Source organism: Erigeron canadensis, chromosome 1 (genome assembly GCF_010389155.1).
Source record: "Erigeron canadensis isolate Cc75 chromosome 1, C_canadensis_v1, whole genome shotgun sequence".
NCBI lineage: Eukaryota > Viridiplantae > Streptophyta > Magnoliopsida > Asterales > Asteraceae > Erigeron > Erigeron canadensis.
In genome coordinates, this window is record NC_057761.1 from 54,133,167 (window position 1) to 54,151,226 (window position 18,060).

Sequence of the window (18,060 nt, forward strand, 5' to 3'; positions counted from 1 at the left end):
AAGATAATTCAAAAAAGCCTTTTTGGTTTCCTAAAACAGCTCGATGATGATTCTAGTACCACACATCTTCGTCCAAAAGTTGACTTTCTAAAGATTCGAAGGCAATCCATCAGAATGGCTGGATTTCGGTTTGGTTCAAACACATAAAAAACCAAGTTATTATGCCAACTGGTACTCAAACCAACCCCTATTATGTTTCAGAAGATGATTCTTTTAGAATCCAAGAACAATGATCCCTTTGGTACCTGCACACATGTTTTGCTTTGCGAGAAAAGCTAGCCACGAAACAAAACGTTGGAACTCTATGATTTCAGGATATAGTTTAAAAGCCCCAATTCAATCATTTGTTGGGGAACTAAAGTTTCGTGCATTTTGTGTATGTTCTTGGTAAGATGGACATTCTCGAGAAGGTTGGGTGCTTTACATATGGCTTGATAAAATTTATATTCATATTATGAGTTCATGACACAAAATATGAATTTTTTTAACGGATGCTACAAATTTCAAGTTGTTTGGTGTAAATATGAACATTTGTTATAAAATTTGTAAACTTACGAAAACCGGTGTCTTAGACACCGGTCTTAATGTTTTTGGTGCAAAGTCGGCCTCTACGCTTAGTGGACTCGGCAATGCTGCTGGAATCAAAAGTCGGTGTCTTAATAACCGGTTTTGTATTTTTTTGGTTTTGTATTTTTTTGGTAAAGCCGGTGTCTTAGACATCGGTCTTCAAAAGTGATATTTTTATCTACAAACGTGATATATGATCTTCATGCTGCCTTGTGTCGTCTTCAAAACTTATTTTTCTAAAAACCCTCTGACTATGCTGATGCATTAATAGAAAACATAATTGAATACAAATATTACTAGTTTGTTAATAAACATTAACAGAAAACATACAAATCATACATTTTAACATTACAACAAAGCAAACATCTCCAACAAACTATCTCCGTGTATCCTCAACTACACACTCGTCGCCGCGGATAAAATCGTCTTCAAAACTAACAACTCCACTCCTTCATCTCCTAACACACAACACTTACAAACACTCTCAATTTCCGGTCCGTTACTCGGATCCGATTCGCCTCTCAAATAACCATACGCAATCAGTTTCTGTATACAATCTAACGCTGGTTCGGCGATTTTAAGATCACCAGAATCAGACGCTTTGATAAACGGACTTAAAATAAATTCAGATTCATCTAAATTAAGTTCATTATTACCTGAATCATGCAATACACCACCTATATGTGCATGCATATATAAGCAAAGATACCAAGTAAGAAAATGGTGTTGAAGTTCACGGGTGTAACTTTGAGAGAATATTGTATATAATAGTCCAAAATTAAATCAGTAAAGTTTATACATTTCATTCACTTCATCTACTACAAGTGTGACTTATGGCTGGACACGTGGGAAAACCGGCCACTTAGAAACTGAATTTGATGCATAAAACAGAGGACCGGTGTCTAAAACACCGACTTTACCAAAAAACATACAATACCAAAAAACATACAAAACCGGTGATTAAGACACCGGCTTTTGATTCCAGCATTGCCACATCGACTAAGCCGGTGTTATAGAGGCCGACTTTGCACCAAAAACATTAAGACCGGTGTCTAAGACACCGGTTTTCGTAAGTTTACAAATTTTATAGCAAATGTTCGTATTTACATCAAACGGCTCGAAATTTGTAGCATCCATACAAAAAATTCCACAAAATATGAGAGAGAATATAATTACATAACACAACCAGGAGAGTAAAAAAATATAATTATGTAACAAGGGCAGCAAAGACAGGGTAAGGTTCTCAATAATCAATATGATAACAAAATCACTAAAAAAAAAAAAAACTTTGCACCAGTTTTCAAGCTGTCAAACCCTCATGCCTCGCATGCAGGGATTGGGTCTCGATGTTGTCGTTGCTGTGTTGTATTCAAGCTTTCAAACATCTTTCACAACTTAAAAAATCAAAGCGGTTCCGAATATTCGACTGTTGTTATTAACAAGGTTTGGTGAAGCTTAGCAGCATGGCCCCAATCTACAACTCTATCTCTGAAAATACATAACAGTAAGGTATTAGAGACATACTTCGAGTAAAATGAGATTCTTCACGCACCAAAGTTGGTTCACTCCAATGTTCATGCCAAATATTTACCCCAAGTTCGATTTCTACTACGCTATTTTACATAAATTAATTAATTTTAAATTTTGTTTTTAACATTTAAATATAGAAATCAATCAAGTTAAGATAACTTTGTATAAAAGAGCTAAAATGAGACTTATAAATATGGTGTTACACCGAACTTGGTGCAAATTGATCAAGAGTTTGGTGTTGCGCCAAAAAAGAACCAAATATGGTATATTGGTTTTAGACGGTGAAGATGTTCTTATGGGTAAGGCTTTGCTAAAGAAGGTTGGTTTTTGTTGTTTTTCAGTAGTAAGTTCAGTTGAAATATATCGTCTCACAAAGGATGGTTGGATATTTTGAAGTGATTGTCACTCAATACTTGGATCCTTTAGAACGATCAGGCTGTGGTGTAGCACATCATGCAGGAACCATGGACAAACATTGTACATAGTGGGAAAAAGGAGGCACCGTAGTCGAGAAAGATTACCTATGCACACACTATGTATCTACGACAGTTCAAATCCTGCATTGGAATTGATGGCATAAAGTAGCTTTGTTCTTAACGTGCTTGATCGTTTATAAGTTGGGAGCTGCAAGTAAGGAGTAAAATAGAAGCATATTAGGTCAAGATAGATTCCAACCAACTAAAGGTGGCAATTTCAACCAATTTATTTAATAATGTTTCATCTCTAATGAGTACTAATAGAAGTTTAGAAAAGAAAATGGGTCAAACATGTGGAGAGCTGCCCAAAGCGTAGTTTTATTGCATTACCATGTTATAAGGAAAAAAAAATATCAGCAGTCAAATAAAATAATTTTTTTGTGTGATATCCTGAACTTCATACCTTTATTATCTGTAAAACTGAAAATGATAGACAAAATGTGTGTCAGGTCATACAAAATATTACTCATTTCAACACACTCCCCAACCCCCTCATTTTGTCACCTCTGCTACTAACTATACATTAATAAGAAAACACCTCAATAACCAAATGTTGAGAACTTTGAAGAACAGGTTGTAACAATGGCAGCAGGTACCTTAAGAGTATTATAGCACGTTGAAGCTGATGGAAGACGGTCCACATCTTGTCCTCCAAATGCTGCCCAAAGAGGTATATCACATGCAACCTAAATACATTAGATGGTAAGTTATTTTTTGATAATCAACCTACCAAATCCGAATCTACTAAACTATTTTTTGATAATCTGGAATCATTTTTTCCTTGTATCATTCTCCAACTGATAATGGTTTATTACACATTTACAGGCCATAAATGTAAAAGACACAACCTTATGAATAGTAAAACTTGGCTGCAGGTGTTTAAAGCCAAGCAATGGCGCTCGAGAGCAGCTTGTCACAAACTTCATGAGCATGCAACGTTCTTTTGGCTCGAATTCTCTTATGACCTGAGTCAAGGTAAGCAGTATAATATTTATGACTAACTCCAAACGAAAATGAGCAGGCATCAAATGTAAACAATTCTCATTATGAGTAACAGCCTAACAGACCATTGGAGGATAGAACTAATTTCAGAAAACATGTATCAATTATCATAGAAAATTCACAGCTTGGCTCAATTTCATGTAGAAGCAATGAAGACTATGTTACAATCAGTAAGTAATAGAGATATACTTCACCAATCCATCAATAGATGGAGGGGATACCCGTTACCAATGCAAATTGGGCCCACATGTGAAGTTGAGAAACGCGGGTTCGATCCTTAGGAGGGATCCCAAATCATGTGGGTATTAAGTGAAGGTCTTTCACAGGCATGAAAAACCTTATGTGGAGGTCATGATGGGGATCCAATGTGGTTCCGGGGACAGGTTGCCCTGCGTTTAAACTTATTTAAGATATGCTTCTAAGAAAACGGGAAGCCCCTATCTGGCAACAATAATTCATGGGACAACATATGTATGAACAAAGAACTTCTCTAACCAACAAGCAAACAACAAAAAGATGACTTCATCAAGCTTGTAAAGAGAACTTATCAGACATATACATCAAACCAAAATAAGGGAAAAGAGAACAGTACCAGTAGCAGATTCCAATCAGTAGCTTTGATGAAAGAGAAGTTAAAAAGGAAAAACACTAAATCACAGAAATATTGGGTATATACCTCCCAGAAGAGCTTGACCGTCCTACTGCCCTCACTGTAACCACCGGTGTAGCGTGTATTATTCCTCAAATCATCAACATCTATGTCATGATTTCCACCAGAAAGAAGCTTCAAGCAAACATAGGATATCAGCATTACCCATTATAGTTAAATCAAGAGTCAAACTCAAATACACCCAAGAAGATCAAATACCTGGTTAAATTCACTGGCATTAAACAATTTTAACCAAGATGGGGATATAAGATCTGTCAATCCTCTATAAAATGCATTTGAAAGTGGCAATACCTACAGTATGTAGCATCAAAAATATCAACTAAAAAAGATTTTACATCTTAGTACAAATAACAATCTTAGTATATATACCTGACGGTTAAGTTTATAGTCTGCCATAGCATATATGTATTGCAACTTGTTATCATTTGTCACACTGACATCCTTGCCACCAGCTTTTAGTTCTACAACATGCCGCTTACCGGGTAACTCTTCAGTAACTGTAAAGTCTAGTGACAGGTCCTTCACGTCACCATCATAATGCTGCAGCAAAAGGGCTAGCAGTAAATCTCTATTTCTTGTATAGAATTCTTTATGCAAATAACACATACTGCTTGCAACTCATACCCAACACCGGACACCATCAAGAAAATGCTCTTTACTCTTAGATTTCAAATTAAAAAAAAATGTTTACCTTCACATACATAAGATTCTTGTAGAGTTCTGGATCCAGTGCTGAAAGCTCATCGATAAAACTATAACGGCCTAGCAGCTTTTGTACAAAAACATGGGAGAAGGAATAATCTAGTAATATTCCTTCATAGAGTGCTTTGCCAACAACTCTTCCAAGAAATTCTATCATTTGTATGCCATTATCCGCAAATCTTGCAGCTGAACTTGGAATTAGAAGTCTGTCTGAAGTTGAGGTCTGGGTGAATAGTCCATAACTAAGAAAACACAAAAGTGGGCGAATTTAATTGAGAAATATCAAATTATTAGAGATTAATAACAGACAGGCAATAGGTCAGGAAAAGAAGGCCTTTTAGATTATTTATTTTTATGCAAGTGCACTAAATATGATAACAAAACTATGTTATTAAAACACCAGCATAAATTTCTGAAAAGATGAAATTTTGAATACACGTGTAGCAACTTACAACCCGTTTCATTTTTAGCAGATATTCATATACTTAACCCATTACACATACAACCTGAATTTATCTTTAACTTACTCAGGGCCAAAGGCAGCTTTTGCTATGTCAGTTAAAAACTCTTTTGATAAACCACCATAGTCTAGCCCAGCCTCCGGGAGACCACATTCACTAACAAATGAGACATGAATGCTAGACTTTAATCTTGATCCAAGCGAATTTAATTGCTGGAATCCATCTTCAACAATATGGCTACGTCGGATTACTACTTCAACGGCTTGTGGACCTGGTCCAATCATTTCACCAGCCATTCTTCGAGATGCTTTGTCCATGCTAATAAATTCTCTGAACATTTGAACTCTGCCAGAAAACCAAACTGTGTTATATGATCTATTGTGACAAGAGCTTTAAAACTACAAGCAACTTGCTTCTTTGCAAAGAAAGAAGTCTTAGCCAATTAACTTTCATGACTCAATGTTCTAGAAGCACATTTGTGGATATTAAAAGGAGAGAGAAGGGTAAACCACATCACAGGTAGACAATACAAAGTTTAATCTTGATTCCATCATTTTACAAGCAAATTTTAACATTAACGATATGCTGGCAGCGTCAACTTGCAATTACCTTTCTTCAAAAGGAAAAACATGTGGGGTTGTAGTGATAACAGATTGCATACTAGAGATGACCAAAGAATCCTCAGATCTAAGATTAGCTGACAGAACTTCATGAGTTCTGGCAGCAACAGCAATTGGTGGTCGATTCTTCTTAGCTGGGGAAAGCCAGAGAGCAGGGGGGCAAAACTGGTGCCTGCAATCTCTTTCATACAACAGATGAAGGCACCGAACTGCAGCATCCATAAGAGGACGACTATGCCAGGGAACACTGTTGGAAAGAGCGTTATAAACTAATGTATTCACCATTGATGCAACCTTGCGCTGCTGTTCCAGTGTAAAAGGAACCTACATAATTGCCAAAATGATTTATTAACTTCAAATGGAATCTAAACGGGACTTTTGGATATTTCTTTGGGCAAAGGAGCACATTACCTGTTTATCATAAAACTCTATGTCATCAAGGATGAGTAACAGGTGAGAGTAAGTAGCACAGAATAGATGGACTAGATGACAAGATTCAGTTGCTAAACCCTCGGGACCCCTCCTCAAAGACTCAATATCCCATACATCAGAAGGGTCATCCCCAATCATTTGGGTATCAAGGTTATTAATGGAATCTATCTGCTCGATCTCTCCTTGGGACTTTCCACTGATCTTATTAAAAACATTGACCCATTTAGTGCCTCCATTCTTAGCTACCCCCTTTTTCTTATTCTTGGAAATCCCATCCCTTAAGTCTACATTTCTATTACTGCTGGAGCTGTTGGCATCGGGAAAGAAGCTTGATTTAGGGAAAAATGACTTTTCAAGCGCTTCCCACAGATTTAAAAGAAATCCAGGGGTAAATGAGAGCATGTTGAGGATCGGCATCGACCCAACCGCTGGATTAAGAATGGTAAATATCCTGAGCATACAAGAATAATAGTATGCAACATCTGTCAATTCGCACTCAGCTTTCTGAATGGATGGATCCTTGTCCAATGTCAACAGCTTCATCAAATGCCATTGTTGACAGACAGGCTTCAGTAAGTCCGTGTATGACAAATTAGATTGTTTCTGGATCTCAAAAGAAAAATTGTCAACCAATAACTCGCCATTAACTTGGGGTGACTGGTCTTCTGTAGTCCACCGAGCTCCCTCAAAGCAAGTTAAAAACTTTTCAGCAAGAATAATGACAATACGGAGGTAGGACGAAAAATCCAGACCTTGAGTGAATTTTCCAGAATCCTTTGAATTGCTGTCTATCACAAGACAAATAACGTTGGCAAGTATCCAAGCAACAGGTGGCAACATCTTTGTACTTGAACTCTGTTCCAAATTATTCAGCTTTGAAATCTTCTCCAAAACTTTCTCTTTCGACATCTGCCATCACCTGCCAAAGGTTGATCAGTTTTGCATACATCATATATCAAAGCATGTTAATGAAATTTGATGCCAAAGGATTGCATCACTGAGTAATGATTAGCTAAAAAAAATTATTAAAGAGATCTTAAACATAATTCGAGAAAACATTGGGCTATAGACATACGAATTATCAGTTGCCCATATGTGTATGAGTTTTGATTTGCCAACTTCATCAAATGCCATAATATTAGAGTAAACACTAAAGTAAAATATAGTACATATGATAATTTACCAAATATTTATGATGTGATAGAGGTTCAAGGTTATCATACACCATGTAACCTTAGGTATTTTATTAGCATGCTTTCCCACAAGCCTTACCAATATTTGACTGAAGCAAGGCGACATGATAGATTTATGCTTTATAGCAGGTAAGAGCACTGCTGGAAGACGTTGAATAAACCAAGGAATAGTGAGCAGAAGAACACAGTACTGCTCAGCAGCAGACTGGATATCTACAAACCCATCCTCTGTCGTATTCATGTTGCCAATATTGAAGGGTCGCAGTGCCAGAGTGATTGCACTCACGGTAATCAAGAATCTATCGTCTGCATATCCAACAGTTTCCGTTTGTGAAGAAAAATGAACATCCAATCTACTGACGTATCTTCTTATGGAAAAGTAAAGCTGACTTTTCTCACTGCACATGTACCCTACTAGGCCTTTCACTGCACTATCTGCGTCTTGAAGCGTAACTTCATTAAGAGCTTTCCAACCTTTCAAGTCAGTCAAGCTAACAACAAACCGCATTGCCATAGAGGTGAGAACAACAAATTGATGTCCCTCATGATATGAGTAATCAGACTCTGAAAGAATAAGTACACATAGGGAAATTAACTTCTTTGCTTGATATGTCCATGTTCTTCGCTCTTCAATGTTAGATAAGGCAAGAGTGCAAAAGTTTCTCTGTGGATCTTCAGGATAAAAGTTCAAATAAAAAATTAGAATTCAGCTCAAAATTGCTTCAAATCATAGACAGATAAGTAGAAGTGTTAGATTATCAGGTTTTCACATCTAAGTTTAGAAATGTGCTACGATCGCAGTTTGCAGACATGTTCTTGTAATAACCAAGTGATCATGCAGTTGAGAGACCAACGGAACACTTTTTTTTAAGAGAGGAAATTACCAAGTAAATCACAAACATTCTTTCTGAACATCCCTAAAGTTTGACTGTCTATCATATTCTCTATAGTTACTTTCTTTCATTCTTTGCAATCCATACAACCTCTCTTATGAAACATAAGGACTACAAGAACTGAAGAGTCACAATGTGAACACATTTGAACCAAATTTTGTTACACTCTGAGTATCCAGTGACAGTACCAGGTGTTGTTTTAGACATGATAGATACTAAGATAAAAACCAGACCAAAACCATAAACAGCCCATTCATTCTGAATGCCCTGAAAGTCTAACTCTATCGTCATGCAAAGTTTACAGGTGACCCATAAGAACCAACTGCAATTCAAAACTAGGAACAAAAAATTGTGCTGAAAGATCTAACATTAATACAGCTAAAAAAGGCATACCACTGGAATTTATACTCTCCAAAAGTATTCTGAAGCAGACCTGCATACAATCTACATCTTTATTTTCAAACTTCCGGCCTCGAGTTGTTAAAGTTGTGACAAAGAAAAGAACAGGTCTCAATAAACTGTTGGAAATCCAAGCTCTGCCTGTAGGAACTGGTTGACAATTGAGCATCTCCAGCCATTCTTCACGAACTTGTGCAGCTACCTTCTTCATTGCAGTATAGCGTCTCCAAACCCTCTACAAAAGGTTTGACAAGTCAATCCCTATCCATGTAAGTAAACCATGCAACAATACTTGAACATTTGCATGCTGTGACATGCGTGCTGTCACGTGCCAGGTGCCACAACAATATAGTAGGTATACTAATACTACTATAAAACATACTATTGCTTGTATCAAACTCACAAATTACAATTCATTGTCATTGTATGTATCCAGAGACAACGTGAGTACGTTACAGCCATATAAGTTGGCAAGTCACTTGTGTACAAGTCATATGAGGTCAGATACCGCAAGAGTTGAAAGTTGATCGACAAATAAACAAGTTTTAAAGTTCGAGACATACTATAGCCATTTCATAAAATTTGATTGTCTAATGAAGATCTATAGTAAATAAAGCAAAACTTCCTCTCCATTTTAAGATAAAACAACACTATTACACGATCACCACATCATCTTTTTCTTGTCATATCCTATTAACACTTAAAAGTCTAACACAATCCGGCAGTGCATGACGGTACTATCTATATCTATACTAGCACAGTAGTAGCACTTATATAAAAGCCAAACTGTCACCCCAATTTTAAGATGAAGTAACACCTATAGAAAAGCATCACATCAGCCCTTTCCCCAATCTGATAAAAAAAAAAAGTTGAGACATCACCTCTTTGCCACGCCCAATACAAAATCAATCAACCACCGCCAGCTATTGCCACCATCGGATTTTATTCTTTTTTAAAGAAAACAAAACCCAAAGTTATCTATCGCCCTATTGTAGTTCTAGTTAGTCATAAAGTAGGTGCAGTGCATGAAAATGTATTTAACTTTAGTCCAAAGTTTATCGTAAGAATAATTCTATAGTGTATCCAACTACTGTGTGTATCTGATAGTACCTTAGCTGATGTAAGACGTGAACTAGCATTCGTACATGTTGCCACTTAGCAAAAGTCGTTCCAAATACATCGAATAACAATAATATTTAAAAATTCAGTAGACACAAATACACAATAGAAGCGATTTTAAGTTAGATACTTTGTTAAATACATTTCCAAACGATTATCCCTTAGAAACTAAAAGTCATCATCAAGTATGTTGTACTTAATATTAAGTAAAAAAAAAAAAAAGTTAAGAAACCTGAATAAATAGAGAAGCAGTGGTTGCTCTTCGAATATAATTACGAAATTCACGCTCCTGGGTAACTTTCTCAAGTAAAGCATCTCTAGTGATCTCTTTGGCACTCGCACCGCGTAGGGATACCTAATTTCCAAACATTCAAATTCTAATCATTTCTAATTCATCAATTATTAGACTGAGAATCGCATGTATAGATCGATTTCAAACACAAGTTGAATTAATATATTAAATGAAAATTAATACTGTACCTGATGTTTATGAGGTCCGTCCATCTGATCGGAATTTAGAGCAGGTACTGTAATGATTCACCGGATCAGAGGAAGAAGAAAGTCATGAAAGGGGGGTATATATGGAGAACAAGTGTTTCGTTGTGACTTTGTCCAGAAACCCGATTTGGATGACTTACGCAGCAATCAGTGTTTTTCTTTTCTTTTCTTTCCTTTGGAAACTCCTATAACCTTAAAAGGTAGTTTAGTTGCTACCAAATTTTTCTTTTATCTTTGGGTTTTGTTACTGAAAGCCATAATCGGCTACATTAAAATTTGTATCTTGCTGTTAGAAAAATTAGGGGGCGATTTTTAATACATAATGTACAAGTTTTTAAGTATGTAATATGTTACTAGTAACAACTCTAAGGGCTGTCATTATCATTTTCCTATCTTTTTACTCGTATTTTTTTCAAGTCATTACTCATAAAGAGTTGTAATAAAAAAACTAACTTTTGTTGATCAAATGTAAGAGTGATTTCTTGTTGATATGATCAAATGTAAGAGTGATTTCTTGTTGATATAAAGCTCGATCAAAAAACAAAAAACCAAGATTTTCATAAAAATGAATTCTTTTTAAAATTAGAGTTAGATATATGTAAAAACATGTAAATTTACCGTTAAAAAAATCAAAGTTAGTGTGGCATTTTGTTTTCGATTATATATGATTTAGGGATGGGGATTTTGTTTTCGATTCCATAATTTAGAGGTATATTTTCGGTTAGATTATTTTTATAACATTTTTACCATATCAAGTTTACTTTTCAATAGAGGTGTTCATTCGGTTGGGTTTTTGGAGAATAGAGTTATTCGGTTGGGTGCTCAATACCCAATTCATATATGTGACCCTTCAATCAAAACCACCTAAATAAAATTCAGATTATTTATTTTTTTTATTTTTATTACTGTATTTTTTTGAACGGCAAGTTCGAGTTATTTAATCGGGTATTGACTATGTAAATAAAAATTGTTTTCCAATCTTAATTTCATATATTTGAATCATCATCTAATCCATATATCTATATAATATCTTTTTATTTATTCAAAATAACAAAGTACATTTAAACTTTTATGTTGACGTATTTTAATAATTAGAGTTTTGTAGATAAAATTATTATACTTAATATTTTAATAAACATTAAATAATGCTTAATCAGATTTCAGTGAATTAAACAATTTCTAAACCAAATCAAACCATTAACCCACTTCGTTATTCGGTTTCAAACCAAACATCAAACCAAATCCGACTCTAAAGTAACGTAGCTACTTTTTTACGAGTAATTATTAAAGGTTGTAATTAAAAAACTACGAGTAAAAACACTAACATTTAGCAGTACATCTAGCTAGGAATAAGCACATATCTTCAATTCTTGCCAGCCCAAAGTCGTCATAGGCCTGCATGAGTTACACGTGTATCACCGTCCTGCAACGTGTTAAGCAGCTATAGCTAACATCATCACCGTACCTCCCATCCTCATCGATCCCACCTGCTTGGCTTGTTTCGAATCCTTACACGGAAAGTAAACCAAAACTTCTTTATCTTTAAAATAATTAGAAACCTTCCTATAAATATATACATCCGGCCAGCTTCTCATCACAACCACAAACTCATAATCAAATCCAAAATCATTTCACTCTATTAGAAAGATTTGCATATACAAACAACTTTGGTACTCGTATTATTTTATTTCGTTTGAAAGCTTTTGATAAGAAATAAACTACAAAAAATGGCTTCACATCAAGATATTAGAAAGAAAGAAGAGGTGGCTGAGAAGGCTGCCAGGGCTGCTGCTGATGAGCTCAAGGATATCAACCGTCGTAGTGGTGGTGGTGGTGGTGGTGTTGGCGGTCCAGTGGTGGTTGAAAAGCATGAGCAGGTTACAACAACAACAAATGATCAAGACCGGCCCGGTATCATTAGCAGTATACTGCAAACGGTTACGGGTACATTGGGCCAAGCGAAAGATGCGGTGACTGGAAAAGCGCAAGAATCTGGTGAGGAAATGCGACAAGGTGGTGATGTGGCCGCACAAAAGGCTGGAGAATACAAGGATTATGGTGCACAAAAGGCGAAAGAAGCGAAAGATGTGACGATGGGGAAGGCAGGGGAGGCTGCTGACAAGGCTGGTGAGTACAAGGATTATACTGCACAGAAAGCTGGGGAGGCAAAAGATGTGACAATGGAAAAGGGAAGGGAAGCGGCTGATAAGGCTGGCGAGTATAAGGATTATGCTGCTCTAAAGGCCAAAGAAGCCAAGGATACCACAATGCAGAAGGCCGGACAGTACAAGGTAAATATAATTTGTTATTTTAATGGATATCATAGTTATTTAGATGGATTATATACACAGATTGTGTAGTCCTAATTATAGGTTATTTAACTATATACACAAAACTATATTATCAGGCATCAGCTACTCGTATATATTACTAGCTCGTATTATTAGTTAATATGAGTGTATGTCAAAGTTATCATCCTTTCTATGTAAAATACAAGTCAATATCGTTACAAAATTAAAATGCTAACCCGAAACCTGAGTTTTTTATACCATCTGATATGTCAGGGTTACACGGCTGAGAAGGGAAGGGAAGCTGCCCAAAAGGCCGCAGAATACAAGGATTACACTGCACAAAAAGCTAAGGAGACAGCTGATGCAACCGCTGAGAAAGCAAAAGAAGCTAAAGACACGACGGTTGGAAAATTGGGGGAGTACAAAGACTACACTGCTCAAAAAACAAAAGAAGCTGCAGATTATGTTGCACAGAAGGCGGCAGCCGCCAAGGACTTCACATTTGACAAGGCTGCAGCTACTAAAGATTACACGGTCAGCACCGCGGTTGCTGCAAAAGACAAAACCCTTGACACGGCTGCTGCTGCCAAGGACTACACCGTCAACACAGCAGCCGCTGCCAAAGACAAAACCCTTGACACGGCTGCGGCCACCAAAGACTATGTGGTGGAGAAGGCAAAACAAGCTAAAGACTATACGGTCGATACCGCGGCATCCACCAAGGACTACACGATGGATAAGGCGAAACAAGCCAAGGACTATACATTTGACAAGGCAGCTGCAACAAAGGACTATACTGCGGAGAAGGCGAAAGAAGCTAAAGATGTGACATTGGATAAGACTGGACAATACAAGGATTACACCGCACAAAAAGCTTACGAAGCCAAAGATTATACGGTTGACAAGGCGGCGGCTACCAAAGACTACACGGCTGAGAAAACAAAGGAAGGGACAAATGTAGCGGTAGGGAAAATGGCGGAGATAAAAGATGCTGCTGTTGGGACTGCTAGGAAAGCTATGGATATGCTTACCGGAAAGAAAGAAGAGGCTAAAGAGAAGATGGCTGAAGCTGGTGATGCGACAAAGGTTAGTAAGATGTGATGAGTTGGTTTTATATGTTTTGTTAATTACATGTATACTCGTATATGACAATGTACTATATATATGAGAAATAATTTTTGGGCAATAGAGTTTGATGTGGTGAAATTACAATATATATATAATTAAATGGTGGAAATAATTAATGGGATAAATGTATGGTTTATTTGGGTAGGCAAAGTTTGATGATCTAACACAAGAGGATGCAAGGAAGAGAATGGAGGCTATGAACTTGAAGGGACAAGGTGGAAGCGGTCGACGTGGGGGCGGTGATGCGACAACATTCACCGTGACGGAAGTTGAAGAAAGTACTACGCCGTCTGCAGGAACAGGAGTGCTAGCCGCGGTGGATGTGGATGATACATTGTTGGGCACTGTGGGGGAGGTGGTGAGACAAGACCAAGTGAGACGGATGGAAGGGAGGGGGACGCGGTGATTTGTACGTGATGTTAGTTAATGGTTAATCGTGATGTGCACTGATGTGGTTCATATCTAGCTTGGTGTTAGATGTGTTGTTCCTACCTTAGCTTATTTCCATCAATGTGTTCGTGTATTGTATTTTGGGTTGTTTGATTCTGTTAGTATTTTATGAATGACTGGTCGCTTTTTTCGTATATTCTCTGACACGATTTCCTACACGATTAGTGGTCAGGTGGATAAGCCAGTTTTTTGCCCTTAAATCTAACTATCCAAGTTTCTTAAGTCATCACATCCTAATATGGAATTATTCTATATGCGCCAAATTAAGTACAGTTGTGTTATATCGGGCTTCTCTTTCCAACACTACTGGATAAAAGCCCAATCCGTACTATTGGGTCAAATGATTGTGTTTAGGGTGAAGATTTTTTGAAGCAAACAAATTTTGGACAATTTTGACTTTTTAGGTAAGTTTGACTTTTAAGTTAAAATTGATGATTTTTTGATTTAATTAAAATTTATGATCTTTATATTAAAATAAAAGGTAAAGAATTAAAAATGATTTTTTAATTTTTACTTTTGAATTTAACCTAATGGTTAAATTTTCAACTTTACAAGATAATCTTGAATAATCTTTGTGTTTATGATTTTCTCTTTATGTTTTTACCTTTGCAGGTGCGATTTGAGTATTTGAATTACGAGGGTATAATATTGGGAGTGAGTTTTGGAAAATGGAAGCGATATTCATAATTTTACCATATTACGAGTATATACTTTTGGAAAGTGGTCATATACTCATATGACGATATCTGTTTTGCATTGTGCATATAGCAACTTTTTGTTGTATTTGTTTAATTTGTAAAGAACGCTATATTGTTTTTTTAGGCTATGCCGGTACAACGACGCATTTAACACAATTTGCAATATATTTTTTATGGTAATGAAAGTTCTCTGTTGTTTCAAAAGGAATTGAATATAAATAATTGAGAAACAAAATAAAGATGGAAATATCAATAATTAAAAATCTATATATACTATGGGGTTTTTGGTATTGCAATTACACACAAAATCTGCGTTATCAAAATAAATTATGCGTTTTTAAAACTGTGTTTTGAAAAGGCATATGTATACGGGTACATGTTTCTCCAAAATTGTGTTTTTATAGCCGATAATCACTTTTCATATAAACACTTTTTTAGATTATTTGCGTTTTACAAACGTAATAATCACTTTATAACGCAATCTCAAACACCTTCTATAACTAAAAGAATAGGTTGTGGGTAAATTTAGCACTCCTTTTAAAACTATATTTAGGCTTAAAACTCTCTTCTAATTACTATAGAGCTTTCTCATTTTTCTAGATTTTTTTTTAAAGTGTAGATTATTTGCTCGCAACAAAGGATCAATCGGGTCCGCACTAGAGAGCCCTCTCACCCTCAATACCTGATAGGAGGAGAAACTTTCAACTAAACCGTCTGAAGACACGACATTTAATTGGGATAAAACTCTGTCTCCTCTGCAGGACTCAAACTTGCTTCACTGGGTGACTTTATTGTGATATTCCCTCAAATGTCCTTCTCATGTCTCGAAATCGAGACATTCAGCATATAAAAATAGTGCTTAACCACTAAGCTATAATGAGAAGTACTTTACTTATTAAATAGATAATTATATTTATAATTATCATAAAAGTTTCTATCAAAACAAAATTTTTTAATTTTTTTACTTACTAGATTTATGCCTGCGCAATGCGGCCGCGGTGGGGTAGTGATGGCGGAGGTGGTGGTGGAGGCGGCAATGGGGACAACAATGGGGAGGCGATGGGGGTGACGATCGTGGTGAATCTTCTAAAAGTAGTTGATGTTAAATTTGATATTTTAGTTTAGTTATTTCATTAAGGGTATTATAGGTATATTAGATGGAGATGTTTAAATTAGTGAATAAAGAAAAAAAAATTGATTTTTCAAAGGTAGAAAGTTTGAGGAAAAAAAGGGTGGTTTGTTTTATTAGATAGTATAAATTGTTATTTTTCATCTTTTTTTAATTTAGTTTGTTGTCAATTATAGTTTGATTATGTATTTTCTTCTACTACAAAAAAGTTTATTCTTTTAAATTTGTTGTATTCAAGTTTTGTTATTTTTCACCTGTTTTGTTATTTTATTTAATATTTATCTTTGTTATATATATTTTAAGACTATCAAGACTAGTTTTAGGATATACATGATACTTTTGAGTTCTTCGTTTGTCGAACCGATACTAACACCTCGATAACACTCACATTCTCACATGTGTAAGGTTTTATCATATCGCTAATTTTAAGCCTAAAACCAATTAACAATTTGGAATCGCTTGAATTGTATGAAATATTGGATGTTCCACGAAGTTAATTAAACACTTCGTTACTACGATCAATATAAAGTGGCTTTATTATGAATTGCTAAATGATAAGGTTTGCCACTAACACAAATTATTTCCACGCTACCAGTAAAATATGGACAACAATCATAAAAATAAATAATGTATATTTTTCTAATTCATTCACTAAGCGGGTGCATGCAAAAGTACACAATCTAATAGAATGAGGACCTAATTTTCGCGAGACAATGACACAAAACTTCTACATTCAATGAATCTATTTATTGGAAACAAGTTAATCAACGGTGTCTTTAATTAGGTGCAGAAGCGAATGTAATTAGAAGTTGAGTTAAATATTAGGGGAACATGATCGAACTAAATACATATACTAGCTAATAAGCCCGGGTTTAACATGAATATTTTTAATAAAACTTTTACTAATATTTACTTGATCTTTGTGTAATTCGCCATATAGACTTGATAATGATTAATGGGTTACTGTTATCACCTCTACAAGACTAACCATTTTTTATATTTTAAAAAGAAAACATATATTTTATTATATAAACATCAAAAAGATAAATATTCAAATATTAAGGTTAAAAAATAAATAGGAAATATTAAAAAAAGAAATTTAAAATACAAAACATTCCATGATGTAATAATTTTATAAAAAGCAAATAAAAATAAATGTTGAATTGACACATTGGTTTTTCTCTAAAAATAACATTGGTTTTTTTCTAAAAATAGTTTATATAAACAATCTTGTTTTATTAATATAAGAGATACGATAAGCAAAGAACAAATTAAAACAGTTGAGACTCGAGCGTTACAATGTGTATTAGACCTTACATGTGACTATATATGGAGCACAATACATATATGTATCAGTATTTTATAATAGAGAGGATGAATATCTTAAAAAACTTAAAAATTTAAAAAACAACCCAAAGTATGATACGGATCAAATTTTAAAACATAATAAATATTGACAATTAAAAATAAAATTGTAATAAAATCAAGATTAATCGATTTCTTCACATTAAATATATATATACTTAAATTTAAATTTAAAGACTTATCACCACTGATCGACGAAGCTAAGCAACATCACTCTTAGTTATGTCTTTATGTTGAAACTATACAATATCGTGCATCACATGAATACACTTCTAGTATAATAGCAAATCAAAATATATTAATCACCAGTTCACCACCCTCTTGCACGTTCCTAGTTAAAGGTGTATGTTATCAATCATCCATTCCGCATTCATGTGCCCTTTGTAAATTTAGTCCGTTGATACTATTTCATACTCAACAAATTATCTTTATAATAA

The 18,060-nt window shown here is 35.2% G+C and overlaps 2 protein-coding genes across 3 annotated transcripts; one reads left to right on the forward strand and one right to left on the reverse strand.

Annotated features, from left to right (window-relative positions):
• Positions 1-1,724: 1,724 nt before the first annotated feature.
• On the reverse strand, positions 1,725-10,742 carry LOC122604843 (E3 ubiquitin-protein ligase UPL7). 2 transcript variants are annotated; one of them, XM_043777707.1, is made up of 15 exons: positions 10,545-10,742; positions 10,297-10,419; positions 8,940-9,180; positions 7,733-8,325; positions 6,440-7,369; positions 6,018-6,352; positions 5,475-5,753; positions 4,937-5,189; positions 4,615-4,785; positions 4,444-4,536; positions 4,252-4,359; positions 3,422-3,538; positions 3,170-3,259; positions 2,619-2,721; positions 1,725-2,055 (listed from the first exon to the last, which is right to left on the reverse strand). In XM_043777707.1, exons 1-14 carry the CDS (start codon positions 10,566-10,568, stop codon positions 2,638-2,640), a joined length of 3,441 nt encoding a protein of 1,146 aa, XP_043633642.1. In that variant the 5' UTR covers positions 10,569-10,742; the 3' UTR covers positions 1,725-2,055; positions 2,619-2,637. The 2 variants fall into 2 exon arrangements, with proteins under 2 accessions (XP_043633642.1, XP_043633648.1); XM_043777713.1 differs by lacking the exons at positions 1,725-2,055; positions 2,619-2,721; positions 3,170-3,259; ... (1 more) ...; positions 4,252-4,359; positions 4,444-4,536 and having other exon boundaries at positions 4,671-4,785; positions 4,947-5,189.
• A 1,547-nt stretch (positions 10,743-12,289) lies between these two features.
• Positions 12,290-14,387, forward strand: LOC122595156 (embryonic protein DC-8-like). The gene is made up of 3 exons (XM_043767481.1): positions 12,290-12,853; positions 13,181-13,939; positions 14,127-14,387. The coding sequence occupies exons 1-3, from the start codon at positions 12,290-12,292 to the stop codon at positions 14,385-14,387; spliced, it is 1,584 nt and encodes a 527-aa protein (XP_043623416.1).
• Positions 14,388-18,060: the final 3,673 nt, after the last annotated feature.